The 20,265-nt window shown below is 41.8% G+C and overlaps 1 protein-coding gene across 1 annotated transcript in view; it reads right to left on the reverse strand.

Moving 5' to 3' along the window:
- Window positions 1-14,718, reverse strand: part of USH2A (usherin) — a 903,954-nt gene extending 889,236 nt beyond the window's left edge. The window contains exons 1-2 of the mRNA XM_066594449.1: window positions 14,318-14,718; window positions 4,576-4,741 (exon numbers count right to left, since the gene is read on the reverse strand). Coding sequence (XP_066450546.1) covers window positions 4,576-4,741; window positions 14,318-14,718 — 567 coding nt within the window. The remainder of the gene's footprint in view (window positions 1-4,575; window positions 4,742-14,317) is intronic.
- Between the last annotated feature and the right edge of the window lie 5,547 nt (window positions 14,719-20,265).

The raw sequence follows: 20,265 nt of genomic DNA on the forward strand, positions 1-20,265 counted from the left end.
ATCATTCTCATATCTATCTATCTATCTCATATCTATCTATCTATCTATCTATCTATCTATCTATCTATCTATCTCATATCCATCTATCTCATATCTATCTATCTATCTCTCCTATCTATCTATCTATCTATCTAATATTTCTCTATCTCCTATCTCTCTATCTCCTATCTATCTATCTCATATCTATCTATCTCATACCTTTCTATCTATCTATCATCAATCTCATATCTATCTATCTATCTATCATCTATCTCATATCTATCTATCTATCTCATATCTATCTATCTATCTATCTCATATCTATCTATCTATCTATCTATCTCATATCTATCTATCTATCTACCTACCTATCCATCTATCTCATATCTATCCATCTATCTCCTATCTATCTCTCCTATCTATCTATCTCCTATCTATCTATCTCATAACTATCTCATATCTATCTATGTATCTATCTATCTATCTATCATCTATCTCATATCTATATATCTATCTATCTATCTATCTCATATCTATCTATCTATCTATCATCTATCTCATATCTATCTATCTATCTATCTCATATCTATCTATCTATCATCTATTTCATATCTATCTATCTCATATCTATCTATCTCCTATCTATCTATCTCTCTCCTATCTATCTATCTATCTATCTATCATCTATCTCATATCTATCTATCCTGTATCTCATATCTATCTATCTATCATCTATCATCTATCTCATATCTATCTATCTATCTATCTATCTATCATCTATCTCATATCTATCTATCTATCTATCTATCGATCTCATATCTATCTATCTATCTATCTTTCTCCAATCTATCTCTCTCCTATCTATTTATCTATCTATCTCATATCTATCTATGTATCTATCTATCTCATATCTATCTATCTATCTATCTATCATCTATCTCATATCTATCTAACTATCTATCTATCTCATATTTATCTATTTATCTATCTCCTATCTATCTATCTCTCTCCTATCTATCTATCTATCTATCTATCTATCCATCTCCTATCTATCTATCTATCTCTCCTATCTATCTATCTAATATTTCTCTATCTCCTATCTCTCTATCTCCTATCTATCTCATATCTATCTATCTCATATCTTTCTATCTATCTATCATCAATCTCATATCTATCTATCTATCTATCTATCTATCTATCTATCTATCTATCTATCTATCTATCATCTATCTCATATCTATCTATCTATCTCATATCTATCTATCTCATATCTATCTATCTATCTACCTATCTATCTATCTCATATCTATCCATCTATCTCCTATCTATCTATCTCCTATCTATCTATCTCATAACTATCTCATATCTATCCATCTATCTCCTATCTATCTCATATCTATCTATCTATCATCTATCTCATATCTATCTATCTATCATCTATCATCTATCTCATATCTATCTATCTATCTCATATCTATCTATCTATCTCATATCTATCTATCTATCTCATATCTATCTATCTATCATCTATCTCATATATATCTATCTATCTATCAATCTCATATCTATCTATCTATCTATCTCCTATCTATCTCTCTCCTATCTATATATCTATCATCTATCTCATATCTATCTAACTATCTATCTATCTCATATATATCTATTTATCTATCATCTATCTATCTATCTATCTATCTATCTATCTATCTATCTATCTATCTCTCTCCTATCTGTCTATCTATCTATCTATCTCATATCTATCTATCTATCTATCTATCTCATATCTATCTATCTATTTTTCTCTTATCTGTCTATCTATCTATCTAATATCTCTATATCTCCTGTCTATCTATCTGTCTATCTATCTATCTCATATCTATCTATCTATCTCATATCTATCTATCTATCTATTTATCTCATAATAATCTATCTATCTCACATCTATCTATCTATCTCACATCTATCTATCTATCTCATATCTATCTCATATCCATCTATCTCATATCTATCTATCTATCTCCTATCTATCTAACATCTATCTCCTATCTATCTACCTCATATCTATCTATCTCATATCTATCTATCTATCTATCTATCTCCTTTCTCTCTGTCTCCTATCTATCTATCTAATATCTCTCTATCTATCTCATATCTATCTATCTCATATCTATCTATCTATCTCATATCTATCTCATATCTATCTCATATCTTTCTCATATCTATCTCATATCTATCTCATATCTATCTATCTCATATCCATCTATCTCATATCTATCTATCTATCAATCTATCTATCTAATATCTCTCTATCTCCTATCTATCTATCTATCTATCTATCTCATATCTATCTTTCTATCTATCAATCTCATATCTATCTCATATCTATCTCATATCTATCTATCTATCTATCTCATATATATCTATCTCATATCCATCTATCTCCTATCTATCTATCTATCTCATATCTATCTATCTATTTATTTTTCTCTTATCTATCTATCTACCTTTCTCTTATCTATCTATGTATCTATCTAATATCTCTCTATCTCCTATCTATCTATCTATCTATCTCATATCTATCTATCTATCTCATATCTATCTATCATTCTCATATCTATCTATCTATCTCATATCCATCTATCTCATATCTATCTATCTATCTCTCCTATCTATCTATCTATCTATCTATCTATCTATCTATCTATCTATCTATCTATCTAATATTTCTCTATCTCCTATCTCTCTATCTCCTATCTATCTATCTCATATCTATCGATCTCATACCTTTCTATCTATCTATCATCAATCTCATATCTATCTATCTATCTATCATCTATCTCATATCTATCTATCTATCTCATATCTATCTATCTATCTCATATCTATCTATCTATCATCTATCTCATATCTATCTATCTATTTTTCTCTTATCTGTCTATCTATCTATCTTTCTCTTATCTATCTATCTAATATCTCTATATCTCCTGTCTATCTATCTGTCTATCTATCTATCTCATATCTATCTATCAATCTCATATCTATCTATCTCATATCTATCTATCTATCTATCTATCTCATAATAATCTATCTATCTCACATCTATCTATCTATCTCATATCTATCTCATATCCATCTATCTCATATCTATCTATTTATCTCCTATCTATCTAATATCTCTCTATCTCCTATCTATCTATCTCATATCTTTCTATCTCCTATCTATATGTCTCCTATCTATCTATCTATCTAATATCTCTATCTCCTATCTATCCATCTATCTATCAATCTATCTCATCTCTATCTCATATCTATCTATCTATCTCATATCTATCTATCTCATATCCATCTATCTCATATCTATCTATCTATTTTTCTATCTATCTCCTATCTATCTAATATCTCTATATCTCCTGTCTATCTATCTATCTCCTATCTATCTGTCTATCTATCTATCTCATATCTATCTATCAATCTCATATCTATCTATCAATCTCATATCTATCTGTCTATCTATCTATCTCTCTCATATCTATCTATCTCATATCTAGCTATCCATCTATCTATCTCATATCTATCTATCCTATCTATCTCATATCTATCTATCTCTCTATCTCTTATCTATCTATCTATCTATCTAATATCTCTATATCTCCTGTCTATCTATCTATCTCATATCTATCAATCTCATATCTATCTATCTCATATCAATCTCATATCTATCTATTTATCTCATATCTATCTATCTCATATCTATCTATCTATCTCATATCTATCTATCTATCTCATATCTATCCATCTATCTCATATCTATCCATCTATCTATCTCATGTCTATCTATCCATCTATCTATCTCTTATCTATCTATCTCATATCTATCTATCTCATATCTATCTATCTCATATTTATCTCATATCTATCTATCTCATATATATTTCTCTCATATCTATCTAACTATCTATCTATATATCTCATATCCATCTATTCCATATCTATCTCTTATCTATTTATCTATCTATCTATATCATATCTATCTGTCTATCTATCTATCTATATATCTATCTCATATCTATCTATCTACCTATCTATCTCATATCTATCTATCTATCTCCTATCTATCCATATCTATCTATCTCCTATCTATCTCATATCTATCTATCTCATCTCTATCTATCTCATCTCTATCTATCTCATATCTATCTATCTATCTCATATCTATCTATCTATCTCATATCTATATATTTCTATCTATCTATCTATCTATCTCATATCTATCTATCTATCTCATATCTATCTCATATCTATCAATCTTTCTATCTATCTATCTATCTATCTATCTATCTATCTATCTATCTATCTATCTCATATCTATCATATCTATCCTATCTATCTATCTCCTATCTATCTCTCTATCTATCTATCTATCTATCAATCTATCTATCTTTCTATCTCCTTCCATGTGCGCAGTAGTATATACACAGGTTCCCTCCTTACATGCTGACACATTGGTGATTCTTGATGCGACACCTCTGGAGTTTTTCTTCACATCATTCTAAAGCACTTTTCATGTTGCACCACATGTTGGGTATTTCTCCTCACCTGAACACTAAGATGAATCCATTCCTTTGCAGGAAATCTCCCTCGTGTCATTACTTTTATAGGAGGCTGCAAACCATTTACTGTGCAATAATAAAACACGGTGTTTTTGTCGGAGATTGTGAGTTTGAACAGCATCTGCCCATCAGCGGATCTTTCCATCACGCACCTTAAGGAGTGAAGAGAAAATAGATTAAAGGGTCTTCAAGTAAACATATAGCATGCTGGGACATAAGAGGCAAAGTGTAGGCTGTAGTGATGCTGATGAAGCCCCATCTCCTGTACCCCCACATACAGCACTCACATGCGGTGCTCATGTATAGTATAAGGGCGGCTTTACACAGGCTTACCTGTTTTTAAATGCGACTCAGCATAACGCATTTGCGCTATGAACGAGTGTTTTTTGTGCGCATTCGGAGTATTTTACTTTAGTTGTTGCTCAGATATAGTGTTCATGCAACATACAATACTCACATGTAGTCCTCATGTTACATGTAATGCCCGTGTATAATGCTTGTGTTATGTACAAGACTCACATGTAGTCCTCATGTTACAAAGAAGCCCAACATAGTGATCATGGGAGATTTTACCCATCCAGACATTTGTTGGGAATCTCTCAGGTAAAAGTAATGGATCCAACAGATTCTTATCCGCTCTTGTGACAACTTTATCTTCCAGAAGGTAGAAGATAAAACAAGGGGATCTGCTATCTTGGCCCTAATTCTTACCAACAGGGAAGGAATGGTTGGGGCAGTAAGGGTGGCCGGGACCTTAGGAGGCAGTGATCATGATATCCTTGGATGTTGGATAACAAGGGGAGGAAGACCTGAGAAGACTCAGACCTCAAAGGTGGATTTCAGAAAGGCAGATTTTACTGAACTCAGGAAGAGGAAGAATCCAATGGCTGGATGTTCTTAAGGACAGAAATGTCCAAGAAGGTTGGGAAATATTGTGGAATGAGATTCTCAAAGCACAATCGTTACCAATCCCTAAAAGAAGGAAGAATGGGAAGCTTTTAAAGAGGATGGATGAACACAGAACTTGTACACATGTTAAAGAGGAAGAAAAATATGTTTATCAGATGGAGAGCGGGGGGAATATCTAAAGAAGAATATAATGGGGTCTGCAGAAACTGTAGGGCAAGTGTCAGAAAAGCTAAAGCTAATAATGAATTGGGGCTTGTAAAAGAGGCCAAAAGCAATAAAAAAGGATTGGGGGCAAAAGAAAAGAAAAGTCAAAGATGCTATTGGATACTTATAGGATGAAAATGGTGAGTTGGTTAGGAATGATGTTGAGAAGGAAGAACTTTTAAATTCCTATTTTGTATCCGTTTTCTTTTAGAAAGTAGATGGAACATCAGCTGATCTTCCCCGTGTTATTAGGGGGAATAAAAGAATGTAGACTATCTATAAGCAGAGAGATGGTGAGGGAACACTTAGCTAACTTACATGAATTCAAGTCTCAAGGTCCGGATGAATTACATCCCAGGACACTAAAGGAAGCAGTGGAGGTAGTGTTTCCCCGAAAATAAGAAACTGTCTTATATTACTTTTTGCCCAAAAGAGGCACGGTGTCTTTTTGGGGGGGAGCTTATAATTACCTGGTGCGTGGCGGCCCGATGCCTCGCGATAGTCTCCGGCTGCGCTGTGGCAAACTGCAGTGTCCACTGCAACTGCGATATCAGCTTCTTCTGGTGATGGGGCTATGAATACCCCGCCTCCAGCAAAGCGAGTGCCAGGATTGGCTTATTGAGCACCAGCAGCTAATCACAGCCGGTGCTTGATGAACCAATCACAGCCATTCAGTGATGTCATTCATCTATGAATGGCTGTTATATAAGGGGCACTATTATTATATATATTGAGCATCACATTGTGTGGGGTACTAGAAAGAGCACTAGAACTGTTTAGGGTACAAAGGGCACTTTTACTCCGTGGTGCACTAATAAAGTCTGTGGCACATTATGTCAAATAGTGAGCAGTACTCGGATAATTAGATACAAGAACTGCTGACATTTTATTGTACATCTCCAGATGAGGACGTGGATAGTAGCATCATTTCGGACAAAGCCCTTTATTAAGCTAATAGAGCAAGAAGGACTCACCTGGCAACTTCGGTCCTCGTCCCTCTTGCTCCATTAGCTTTTCTCTGAAACATTCCTAGTATCCATGTCCTCATCTGGGGATGTACCATAACATGTCAGCACCTAACTATCCTGGTGCTGCTCCCTAGTTTTCCGTTTGGTGCTAGATGTAGAGCCGTTGACAGTGTGGTTCTGGCTACAGCACCACCGAAACCCAACCGCTATCATTGTGTTCATATTTGTGGCCCAATATGGGGCACTATGTATCTGGCACTGGTGTTTTCAGGGATCCTGTCTATATGGCGCCATTTTGGGGATAATTAGGACATTAATAATTGTGAGGTATGGTATTTTGGAGAACCATGTTCCACTGCAGGTATAGTAATGGGGCAGATAGAGCAGGAACAGGCAAAGAATTGGGAAGTAGCAGTAGGATGAAGGATTTGTGTAGTTTGGGAAAATGTTAAAAACATGCTGGAAAAGTGAGCAGCCAGAAAGAAGTCAAGGGTGGAAGAAGTCATCATGGTGCTCTGAGCTGTATAGAAAAGATGGGAAAAGCAACCAACTCCAGTCAGAATGGAGGTCATCTGTGATCACGGAATATAAAGGTATGGTCATCACTTACACAATCTGTAGAACACTGTGCAGAACTAATATCTACCACTACATGGTCACTGCATGGCAGTAATATTGGTCTTCATACAGTGGCTTTTATACAATAGCAGTGTAAAAGTCATATTCATTCATCATGTAGTGGTAAGGTGTGGCGGTATAATTTGGGCATTGTATAGTGGCATTGATAAGTAGTGTGATGATGTTAGTCAGTCACTATGGATCAATAGTGGTCATGGTGTGGCGGTATTATTTGGGCCCTGTATAGTGGCATTTGATAATATTGGCCTTTCTATAGTGGTTTCTTTTCAGCAGTAGTGTGGTGATGTTAGTCAGTCACTATGGATCAATAGTGGTCATGGTGTGGCGGTATTATTTGGGCCTTGTATAGTGCAATGTGTTCAGTTACAGTATGCAGACAATAATTACTGTATGGAGGTAACAATTGCTTCTTGTAAAGCAGCGACAATGTTATCCGATAACTGTATTTTTTGGGGGAGGGAGCACAACATATGGCTTGGGACTCATGCCCCTTATCAAGACCCTAGCAATGCCTCTGGGAGCCAAAATGCCAAAATTTCTGCCAGATCCAAATATGCAGACTCAAGCATTAATTTACCATGGGAGATAAATGTGGTTGACATCCACTATGAGCCGCATTTTATATTTCAGCCTGTGTTGGTTGTGGTTTTAGCCCCAAGCTCTCACTCAGGGGTGGGGACTAAGCTTACTCAGGGGCGGGCCTTCACACTACATGATCATAGCTGCAAGCATTTCAAAAGAATTGGAATTTGTTCTTGCACTTCCCAGATGCATTCAGCAACTTATGTTGTATGAGTTTCATTTCACTAGAGAGTGTTTAAGGCTCCTGAGAAGAACTGGAGGGTTTGATCCGGTCTCAGGGCCACCAAGGTATTTGGTTTTGCTGCTAAGATCTATAGAGAGTGCAGTAAGTCTCAGCTAAGGAAGCCTAGGCACTGAAGTCTCATTTATCATCCCCTCTTTATACTATTTAGATTTCACAGCTGCTTGCCCCACTGTTGTCTCTATACATTTCTACCTTGAGGCTACTGTTCATCATTTATTTTAGTGCATGTTATACCGTATGGTACCTCTTTGTTACATACAGAGGAAGGATTGCTTGCACAAGCAAGGAGCAGGAACAATGATGAGGAATGCTCTTTGCTCATTGTCTAGCGTTCATCTTTAAACCCCTGCCTCATTAGTTACTATGCAAGCCATGCTAAACAAAGCTGAATAACACTATTCATGCTAATTCGATGCCATGGGCTGGAATTCCTCTAAGATTATAAGCATTGTGTATCTAATGATAGCAGCTATTTTTAAGAGTTGCCTCAGGTGAGTAGTGGAAATTCAAAGACATTATTGCACATTATATCTTAACACACATGTGGATATATTCAAAGGATATTTCAGCGGCGGTCGCTCTGGTGGGAGCATGATTTTAGAGACAAATAGGTTTTCATTATTCCGCCAATTAGGACATTAGATATTCTCTTGGTATATGCGAATAATCAACTAATTATTAAAAGAAAGCCGTATACCAGCACAGAAAAATGAAATATCTAAATTACAGATAATATTTTTAAGGAGGCTTTTTAAAGTGGATAGTTAAAGGGAATGTCAGCAGTAATTTGTCTGCGTCTTTGTTACATTGAATATATTAGTCTTAGTGATGGGTTTTGTTTAACTGTTTAGGGGTTTTCTCATATTGATCCCTTGATGAGGCATATCTAAAGTATAAAAGGGGGTCCGCCCTTTGGGATTCCTCTTTAGGAGTGGAATAGTGACACTAGCAATTTATGACTATTGCTCTAAAGCCCTTGGTCTGACCATGGATGACATGAAGGGTTGCCACCTTTGGTTGTGTGGCTGTGGTTAGGGTGCGGCTTATCGCAATGTATATTTCTACCTCCGTTATTGTAGTGGCCTTAACTAGTAATTGTGCCCGTCAGTCACCCCAATAGTAATAGTGTCCCCCAGTAGTAACAGTGATTGCCTTAGTAGCCCTAATAATAGTGCCCCCTTAATGTCCCCAATAGTAATAGTGTCCCTAGTAATAGACCCAGTAGTAATAGTGCCTCTTTAGTAAAACCAGTAGTAAAAGTGCCCCTTCTTAGTGGCCCCACTATAAATAGTGCCCTCTTAGTGGCTCCAGTAGTAATAGTGTCCTCCTTCATGGTACAGCAGTACGTTTCTCCTTTAGTGGCCCCAATAGTAAAAGTGTCCCCCAGAAGCAATAGTGATTGCCTTAGTGGCCCCAATAGTAATACTGTCCCCTTAATGGCCCCAATAGTAATAATGTCCCCAAGTAGCAACAGTGATTGCCTTAGTAGCCCTAATAATAGTACCCCCTTAATGGCCCCAATAGTAACAGTGTCCCCAGTAATAGACCTAGAAGTAATAGTGCCTCTTTGGTAGAGCCAGTAGTAAAAATGCCCCCCTTAGTGGCCCCGCTATTAATAGTGCCCTCTTAGTGGCTCCAGTAGTAATAGTGCCCCTCTGCATGGTACAGAAGTAAGTTTCTCCTTTAGTGGCCCCAATAGTAATAGTGTCCCCCAGTAGCAACAGTCATTGCCTTAGTGGCCCTAATAGTAATAGTGCCCCCTTAATGGCCCCAATAGTAATAGTGTCCCCAGTCATGACCCCAGTAGTAATAGTGCCTCTTTTGTAGAACCAGTAGTAATAGTGTCCCCCTTAGTGGCCACACTTTTATTAGTGCCCTTTAAGTGGCTCCAGTTGTAATATTGTCCACCTTCATAGTACACTGGTAAGTGTCTCCTTTAGTGGCCCCAATAGTAATAGTGTCCCCTAGTAGCAATAGTGATCGCCTTAGTGGTCCCAATAATAATAGTGCCCCCTTAATGGCCCCAATAATAATAATAGTGCCCCTTTAATGGCCCCAATAGTAATAGTGTCCCCAGTCATGACCCCAGTAGTAATAGTGCCTCTTTGGTAGAACCAGTAGTAAGAGTGTCCCCACTGTTATTAGTGCCCTTTTAGTGACTCCAGTTGTAATAATGTCCACCTTCATGGTACAGCAGTAAGTGTCTCTTTTAGTGGCCCAATGAGTTATAGCGTCTGTTGAGGAGAGTGAGAGGAGGACCCCAATTGATCCCACCTCTATCACCAATTTGTCATGGATTGGCTAATCCGAGTGCTCTCACTGCTACAAACACTTGTCACAGCAGAGCCTCGACCGATCACCCTAGTGGGATTGCAAGTGTGGGGTCGTTAGAATACAGGTGGATTTGTACCCACCTTTCCCAGGCTTTGCTAGGCATGCAAAATGAAAGCGCAAATCACACCCTGATTCGGTCCGATGCCTCCAGCAATCTACAGTACCCACACACACACTCACTGCCACCACCAGGTAAACTGGAACCCGGACTGGGAATTACTAACACAATCTTCTGAGTTATGGTTTATTTTAAAACGGACAAGGTTTGACTAATAAATTGCAGATTTATTCTAAAAAAGACTAGCAGTGCTAAATATTCATATGTATACAAAAATATACAGAAAAGGATGTACAGTGGTGATAACGTTTACATGTGTACACAATAAAACAAGGAAGAAATAAAAGAAAGATACCAGATTTCCTTCTATGACAGAATCACCGACTGGGTTGATCAGGGAAATGTGGTTTCTATGATATATCTTGGCTTTAGTAAAGCATGTGACAAAGTATCTCATACCATACTTATTGAAAAGATGACCAAATCTGGGATTGACAAGGCAACTGTTAGGTGGATTCACAACTGGCTGAGTGATCATACTCAAAGAGTGGTCATAAATGGCTGCACATCCAAGTGGAAGAATGTATCAAGTGGGGACCACAAGGCTCTGTCCTAGGCCCAGTGTTGGTCAACATTGTTATAAATGATCAGGAGGAGGGAATTGTGGGAAACTGATCAAATTTGCTGATGACACAAAGCTAGGAGGGATAGCTAACACTAGGAAAGAGAGAGATGATTCAGAAAGATCTAGAAAAACTTGTACAGTGGGCGGCGACTAACAGAATGGTATTTAACAAGGAGAAATACAAAGTCCTACATCTGGGCAAGAAAAATGAAGAAAGTGCATACAGAATGGGAGCAATTGGGCTAAGCAGCAGCACATGTGAAAAAGACTTGGGTGTACTAATAGATCATACACTGAACATGAGTCAACAATGTGATGCAGCAGCCAAAAAGGCAAACACAATTCTGGGATATATTAAGAGAAGCATAGAGTCTAGATCACGTAAGGTCATTATCCCCCTCTACTCTTAGTCAGACCTCATCTGGAATACTGGGTCCAGTTCTGGGAACCCCACTGTAAAAAAGATATAGACAAACTGGAGCAAGTTCAGAGAAGAGTTACCAAGATGGAAGCGGTCTGCAAATCATGTCCTATGAGGAATGGTTAAAGGATCTGGGAATGTTTAGCAGAAGAGAAGGCTGAGAGGAGACTTAATAGCTGTCTACAAACATCTGAAGGGCTGTCACAGTGCAGAGGGATCAGCCCTATTCTCATCTGCACAAGGAAAGACTAGAAGGAATGGCATGAGACTGAAAGGGAGGAGATACAGATTAGATATTAAACAGTGAGGGGATCAATGAGTGGAACAGGTTGCCACGGGAGGTGGTGAGTTCTCCTTCAATGGAAGTGTTCAAACAAAGGCTGGACAAATATCCAAATATCTATATGGGATGATTTAGTGAATCCTGCACTGAGCAGGGGGTTGGACCCGATGACCCTGGAGGTCCCTTCCAACTCTACCATTCTATGATTCTATGATTTGGGATGTTTGACCTAAGGTTCTAAATTGTGCAGAATCACTGGGAACAAACAGGAAAGTCTATACACCGTAGCGCACTTCCGAAGATCTAACACCCCATCTCATTAACCCACCAGTTTTTTAAGTTTCCCCAGAACACCCCTCCCCCGCCTGGCATATTTCCAGTCATGATTTTATCTACTTAGCGATACCAAATATGACACAGAAATTATAATCAGGTACGCCGATTCACCATTTTGGGGTGTTCTGGGGTTTGCACCTCAATGAGTTTAGATGCATTTTATTCAGCTGGCCCGCCCGATTCCAAAAATATAATCCATATCAGGCTAGGACCTTCACACGGCCAATAATCCTTATTAAAAGAGCTTTTCCTAATTTGAATATTGGAGCCAGAATGTTTGTAAGAAACCACGTCCTGGGTGAATGAGTTTTCTTAGACTTCATTAACAAGTAAATGGTCACACAATTTGGTGTCCTCATGCTAATTCTAAACCACAGGGACCAGTGGGGGAAAAGAAAGGAAGGGGGTATTTACGTCCCAGCTCTGGCCCAGGGTAAGGGGAGACCAGTTGCCTTTCTAAATGCGAATATTCAAAAGGCAGGAGGGACAATACTGAGAAACTTAGCTAGGCCTGGTGTCCGTCATACACAACTGCGCATATCCCATCCAAACCAATCAAAGGATTGCCCATACCCCTACTAGGCGCCGCGCACTCACTGCGCATGCTTCACAATGTTTATTAGGATATGCAGTATCCCGATCTCGGAGCTTTCTGGACTCAATATTAACAGCATCTATAGATGCAAACGCATAAATTACCACAGTATGTAAATGCATACGCCAAATCATTCACCTATATCTATAATGAATGACGGACACCGGGCCGCGCATGCACATTGATCTGGTAGTGCCGAGTACTGGTGAGGGCAGAGTCCCTATTGGTTGTTGTTCTGCCCATGCACATTGGCAGATCGGGAACTGCATGCTACTGATGGTCCAAGGTGCTGCTGTCAGCCTTTCTGCACTTCCACCATGCAATTACTTACTACTGCTACCGTATGTCATGAGCTTAGTTCTGGGGCTGTATTTATGTTATGAGCTTGGTTCTAGTGTTGTATCTATGTACAGAGCTTGGTTCATCTTGCATTTATATTATGACATCTGGTGCTATATTCAGGGCTCTAGATGGCGATTAAAATTGTCGCCGATTCAAGTGGCGATAAAAATTTACAGCTTCATTGCCACCAGCCTGCAGCGCTGTGACTGACAACTGCGCTCCAATCTAGGCTCGTCTGCTAGACCCACTTGCAACATATAGTGTCCCAGCATAGAGGAGCAGCAGATTTCTAGGCTGCACTGTATGCCAAGCTCCACTTCCAGCAAGTTGCGCATTCTGGCTTAGATGAACAGCAGACTGGTAGACTATGCTGTAATGCTAAGCCCCGCCTCCAACACACAGCATCCAGACAAACAGTAGACCAGCAAATATGTTAGCTTAGTAGCCAATGACTCCTAGGAATTTATTATTAGTCTGGAGCCCTGGTATTATGTTATGTTCTTGGTGCTGGTTCCGTATTTATGTTCTGAGCTTGGTTCTGGTACAGTATTTATTCAATGAGCTGTTCTAGTGTGGGTATGCTGCTATTTTGCTACTTTCTGCTCAAGCAGAATACAGATGTCCTATCAGTGCAATATATATCATTTTGATGGGGGCTAGGGGCACAAAAAAAATTCTGTACAGTATGTCATCAAACTCAAGGCTGTCATTCGCGGTCTTTAAAATGCTGGGTGGGCAGCAGGGCGATACCTAAGCATACAAATAAAGGTAATAAAAGCACATTGCTCATCTTTGGAAACCAATCAGGCTGCTTTATAGATAAAAAATTCAACTTTTCTGTTGTAAGCTAGAGCAGTTTCGGCACGTCTGTGGGCCTAAGTGCATCATGGGTAATAAAGTCACGCAGGATAGGTTAGCTGGACGAAACACTAAATAATGTAAACTCTTCCTATAACCTCTTTTTGGGCTCTTGTCCAACTGCATCAACTTAGAAAGCGTCACATTACAACTTTAGCGTAAAAAGAGCCGCCTTCTGACGATTTTATCCCAAGCCTATCATAGTACGGGCGGCACAAGGAGGCGGATATGATGGCTGCAGGGATTTTAGGGTTTATCTTCTATTGCTTATGATCTCTGATCTGCCCCCTTTGTGCGCGACGAATGTGTAACCGAAGCCCCAGTACTTACATTTCACCGTCCTGTTCAGGTTTCAGCCACACGGTGAGCGTGAAGGAGCTTCCAGTTCTTAAAGGAGAAGCGTCAACAAAACAGGCCTTATGATCATAAAATATAAAGCTATTGGAAGCGTTACTGGACCGAGGGCGTAAATTGGCCGTGTCCCTCCTGACACAAGTGCCGAGATCGTCCTTAAGAAGCTCCTGGAAGCCGGGAGAAGCGGCTCTGTAGGGGCAGTCCTGGACACACGGCCGCTGGATGCAGGTCTGGAGACTTCGCAGGTTCACATCACTCTGACAAAAGACGCTTCTTTTTGGGACCCCGCAGGTTGCGTCCGGTGGATCCGTGTATATCGGTTTAAACGCCGCTATGTTCTCCAGTTCAGGGAACAGACCCTGCGCCCTAATAACCATCGGAAGACCAAAAAGTAACGCTTCGAAAGTAGGAAGCAAGAGAAAAAAATACATCCTGAGGCCCAACGAGGATTCCAGAAACGTATAATGTGAAGCGGCTCCTATAAATGGTCATCATGAGCGGCTCGGCGGATGTGAATGAGGGCGGCACGAATGTGTAACATCATCCATCATCAACAACCTAAAAGGCAACACAAGGTTACAAATTATTATATGAAGTCTTTACAATGTATAACTATTCAGCAGCTGCTAGATCTACCCTGACAGGCAGCTTTATAGGAGCCCCCTGGAAATTAACCCCGTGACCCCAGGTGCAGCATAAAATCACGTGACAAATTTTCCGAGGATCAGTTTCAGTGTAAATCCACATTAGATGAGAAAATTCAGCGATCGGAGCGACTTCCAACGAGGCCGGTCATCAGTGCTAGACTAGCTGGGATCTCACCGCCAACCGCGGGGGGGTTCTCATGTAACGGTGTGGGGAGTATACAGAGAATGGCGCAATCGAGGAAAACATTCAGTTAAAGGGGATCCTGTGGACGGAAACAACTCATCACTGAAAGGGGTCAGAGGAGGATGTCAGGAATCGTTCAGACCAACAGGCTGCACAGTCAGCTGAATACAACGCTGGAGCTCCAACTAACATGTCTGAACGCACAACTCTCTGTTCCTCCGCACGGATGGTATAACAACAGACGACCGGTTCCAGCGCCATTGTGTCTAAGAGAAACAGAAAGACTCCAGCGGGCAAAAGAGCGCAAAACTTGTATCACTGAGCAGCGGAGAAACATCTCCTGGTCAGATGGGTCCAGATTTATGTTGCTGATGGGAGGTCAGAATTTGGCACAAACAGCATGAACCGTTGACCCTTTCCTGTCAGCCGGTCAGAACATGTCAGCACCGCCATCAAATCTACGGCAACTACAAGAAGCTTCCTGTCCGCAGGGGCCAATTATTTGATATCCTAACCAAGTGGAATCTATGCCACAATGAACTGCTGCGGTTCTGAAGGCCAAAGGAGCCCAACGCTACTAGATAGGGGCTGATAAAGGGTCCGTCAGTGTATATAGTGTAGAGTATTATTACTACATATACAGTATATCACTCTGTAAGATATCTTATTAATTGAAAGGGGCATCTTCTTCAGCTCTCAGAAGTATACAGTCTCTCAAGCTACACACTCTAAACATTCAGAAACATCCTCGGCCCCTCAAACATGTGTCTAGTGTAAAACATGAAAGGGATTATGTTTCTCTGATGCTCCCTCTCTCCTCCCACAGCATGCAATCTCAGAGAGACAGAAACTGCAGCTGCATCCCTTCTCCTCCCTTGTATTCAAAGGGATTATACCACAATTACACGTTATTCCCAATCTACATGATAGGGAATACTGTGCTGATTGCTGAGACCCCCCCCCCCCCCACCGATCTCAAGAACAGTTGCCCATCCTCCTTACTGCGGGGCTACTGCACCTCCCTCAGTGAGGAGGAGACTGAATGGAGTGCTGGTCATGTATGTGCACTTTCAAAGGGACTGCGGACATAACCTGAGTGGCACCGCTATCATATTTTTATCAGCCCCATTAAAATGAATGCTCAGCTCGGGCAACACTCCACTCACAGTCAGGTCACTGCGTAAGGAGAATCAATCCATAGTGACAAGCAGTGTGGGATATGGGACCCCCATTCTTCAAATCAGTAGGCATCTTAGCAGTGAGACCCCCACCAATAAGCAAGTTATCCCCTATTTGTGAATATTGGGTAGGTAATTGTGGAACAGCCCGTTCAAATAGAAAGAAGGAGGGAAATAAAGCTGCAGCCTCTCTGAGACTGTATGCTGTGAGAGGGGAGAGGGAGCATCAGAGGAGAAATATAATTGAATCAGAGCAAAGAACACGGCTTGTACATCCTCACAGCGTTTACTCACCATGATCATAACCATGGCAACTCTCAGTAAAGAGGCTTCCATCAGAGGTACAAGGGGTGGACAAAAATATGGGAACACCGTACAAAATGCATGCCTTAAATTACATGGGATTATAAATCATATTTCAAAAAGACAGGTAGAGACTGATTTTAAGTGGAGGTAAAATGACACAGATGCTGCTGGGCAGAAGTGAACATCTGCCAGAGCAACACGAGTCCATTGGTCTGAGTGGTTTGAGTACTGTTACCAGCTGGCTCCCAAAACCAGCCAGAGCAGGACAAGAGGTGAGGTAAATGCAAATTTGGCAGGAAACCTCTCAGCCAAGCAAGGGCCAAAAGGGCAGCTCTGTGCTAATGATTAAAATCCCATGCATTTCGTATGGTGTTTCCATATTTTTGTCCACTCCCTTTATAGGCCCGGAGAATTTCCCGATATATATAACTCCAACCAAAGGCTGCACAAAATTCAATGTATAATGCATCAAATAATGTAAACAATATAGAATATAACCATTCTGATACAATATATCTATAACATACGGAGCCCGATGACGTGATCCGAGGAGACACGGGCAGTTACGGTAACCGGGTGACCATCCTGTTAGCTGGCGCAGAGCGTTTCCTGATACTCGTCGTATCCACCGTTCAGCACTATATAGTCCGAATGTGAAAACACAAGTTCCCATTTACTACAGACAAGCAGGAGAAGAGCCGACAAATGGCCATAAATAGAGACCGCTATGAACACTGACAAGTCTTTGCATCTTTCACCAGCAGCATTACTGAAGCAGAGAACAGACAGGGCTATAACCCGGGGCATCGCCAGAGGAGGCGTCCTGCGGGGATTGCTGAACTGGAAATTAACTTATTTTTTCAAGTGTAATTCCTTTTATTTCTTTTTCATTCTTTTCTGAGACCTTTGTGAAGTTTACACCGTTCTCCTTGTATGGATGACGTTCAGCTCTACAGTTTTGTAACCTCCCCTGGAAACCCTCTACAGACGTCTCTTCTCTCATCACAGCCTCCCTCCATGAGTACGTTGTCTCCTCAGCAGTATGCAAAAAAAATCTTCCTTGGATGTTTTTTCCCCGTTGAGACCACTTAGACCCAAGTTTGGAACCATGTTGAAGTTCTGGAAGGAATGCGTCATGGTGCACTTCTGTCATGGTTCACGTGCTCCTGCAGCCGCCAGAGGTCACCGCTATGCTCCTGCAGGCACCAGAGGTCGCCACTGTGCTCCTGCAGCCTCCAGAGGTCACAGCCGTGCTCCTGCAACTGTCAGAGGTCACCGCCATGCCCATGCAGGTGCCAGAGTTCGCCCCCATGCTCCGGCAGCTGCCAGAGGTCGCTGTCATGCCCCTGCAGCCACCAGAGGTCACCACTGTGCTCCTGCAGCCACCAGAGGTCACCACTGGGCTCCTGCAGGCACCAGAGGTCACCACTGGGCTCCTGCAGCCTCCAGAGGTCATGGCCGTGCTCCTGTAACTGTCAGCGGTCACGACCATGCCCCTGCAGGCGCCAGAGGTTGCTCCCATGCTCCTGCAGCTGCCAGAGGTCGCTGCCATGCCCCTGCAGCCACCAGAGGTCACCACTGTGCTCCTGCAGCCGCCAGAGGTCACCACTGTGCTCCTGCAGCCGCCAGAGGTCACCACTGTGCTCCTGCAGCCGCCAGAGGTCACCACTGTGCTCCTGCAGCCGCCAGAGGTCACCACTGTGCTTCTGCAGCCGCCAGAGGTCGCCACTGTGCTCCTGCAGCCGCTAGAGGTCACCACTGTGCTCCTGCAGCCGCCAGAGGTCACCACTGTGCTCCTGCAGCCGCCAGAGGTCACCACTGTGCTCCTGCAGCCGCCAGAGGTCACCACTGTGCTCCTGCAGCTGCCAGAGGTCACCGCCGTGCTCCTGCAGCTGCCAGAGGTCGCCGCCGTGCTCCTGCAGCTGTCAGAGGTCGCCGCCGTGCTCCTGCAGCTGTCAGAGGTCGCCGCCGTGCTCCTGCAGCTGTCAGAGGTTGACGGCCTGGCTCCTGCAGCTGTCAGAGGTCACCGCCGTGCTCCTGCAGCCTCCAGAGGTCACCGCCATGCTTCTGCAGCCGCCAGAGGTCGCCCCCATGCTCCTGCAGCTGCCAGAGGTCGCTGCCATGCCCCTGCAGCCACCAGAGGTCACCACTGTGCTCCTGCAGCCACCAGAGGTCACCACTGAGCTCCTGCAGCTGCCAGAGGTCACGGCTGTGTTCCTGCAGCCGCCAGAGGTCGCCGCCGTGCTCTTGCTCCTTCCTCTACCTGCACCCTGAATTGTGCTCGTAGGGCTCCTGCACACTCCCACACAGTCTTATATGACTTCCATATCCTCTCCTCTAATCCTGTTCCTGCACGGCTTCTGTTAGACATCCACACCCAAGGGTGGAAGTCTAGCAATCAGTCTTATTAGCCATTGTGATAAAGCCCCTGTTAGGGTGCATTTACAGTGGTGAGAGCGATATTTCTCAGAGAAACTCAGAGAAATATCGCGTTTGTGATCCTGCGATTATGATGCATTTTGCATCGCAGCAACCTGTGATTTTCACGTGAAAACTGCATGTCGCTTCAATAGTACAAAATAGAAATATTGCACTCGCATGCACATCAGTCAGCTGCTGCAAAAGCTAAAAGAGTCTTGGGGTGCATTAAAAGAGGTATAGGGGCGAGGGACGAGAACATTATCCTCCCACTATATAAGGCACTTGTCAGGCCTCACATGGAATACTGCGCACAGTTCTGGTCACCGGGGCTCAGGAAGGATGTTACAGTGCTGGAGGGGGTACAAAGAAGGGCAACTAAACTAATACATGGAATGAGAGGACTGGAATACCCAGAGAGGCACCAAAACTGGGATTATTCACCCTGGAAAAAAGACGGCTCAGGGGCGATCAAATAGCTATGTATAAATCCATGAGGGGACGATACAAGGATCTCTGCCATGATTGGTTTACACCCAGGACCGCGACGGTAACAAGAGGACATCCGCTACGTCTAGAAGAAAGCAAGTTACATCACCAACACAGAAGGGGGTTCTTTACTGTAAGAGCTGTGAGACTGTGGAACTCTCTGCCTGAGGACGTGGTGATGGCAGGATCCATAGAGGAGGTTAAGAGGGACTAGATGCCTTTCTGGAGGGGAAGGATATTACAGGATATAAACATTAGGTGACCAGCGGGGTTGGTGATCCGGGTCTTGGAGTCGGGTAGGCACTCAAACGTTGATCCAGGGATTATTCTGACTGCCATTATGGAGTCTGGAAGGAATTTTTTCCTCCAAATGAGCTAAATTGGCTTCTGCATTGTTGGTTTTTTTTTTGTCTTCTTCTAGATCAACCAAGGGTGGGGGGTGGTGTAGAAACAGGCTGGTGTAGAAACAGATGGACATTGTCCTCATTCAGCCCAACATACTATGTTACTATGTATGTAAATAATGGGAGATATTGGCCAATCGTTTCTTTCTCACAGCGTCGCTCATGTAAATACACCCATTAAAAATACTATATCTTCCTATGCGGTAGAAGGACCTTTGGGCATCTTCATGCACCAGGCTGGACTGCACCCTCTGCACCTTTACTGCTACAGATATAGCAAATGTTAACTTGACATTTA

The sequence above is a fragment of the Eleutherodactylus coqui genome, chromosome 3 (genome assembly GCF_035609145.1).
Source record: "Eleutherodactylus coqui strain aEleCoq1 chromosome 3, aEleCoq1.hap1, whole genome shotgun sequence".
NCBI classification, from domain to species: domain Eukaryota; kingdom Metazoa; phylum Chordata; class Amphibia; order Anura; family Eleutherodactylidae; genus Eleutherodactylus; species Eleutherodactylus coqui.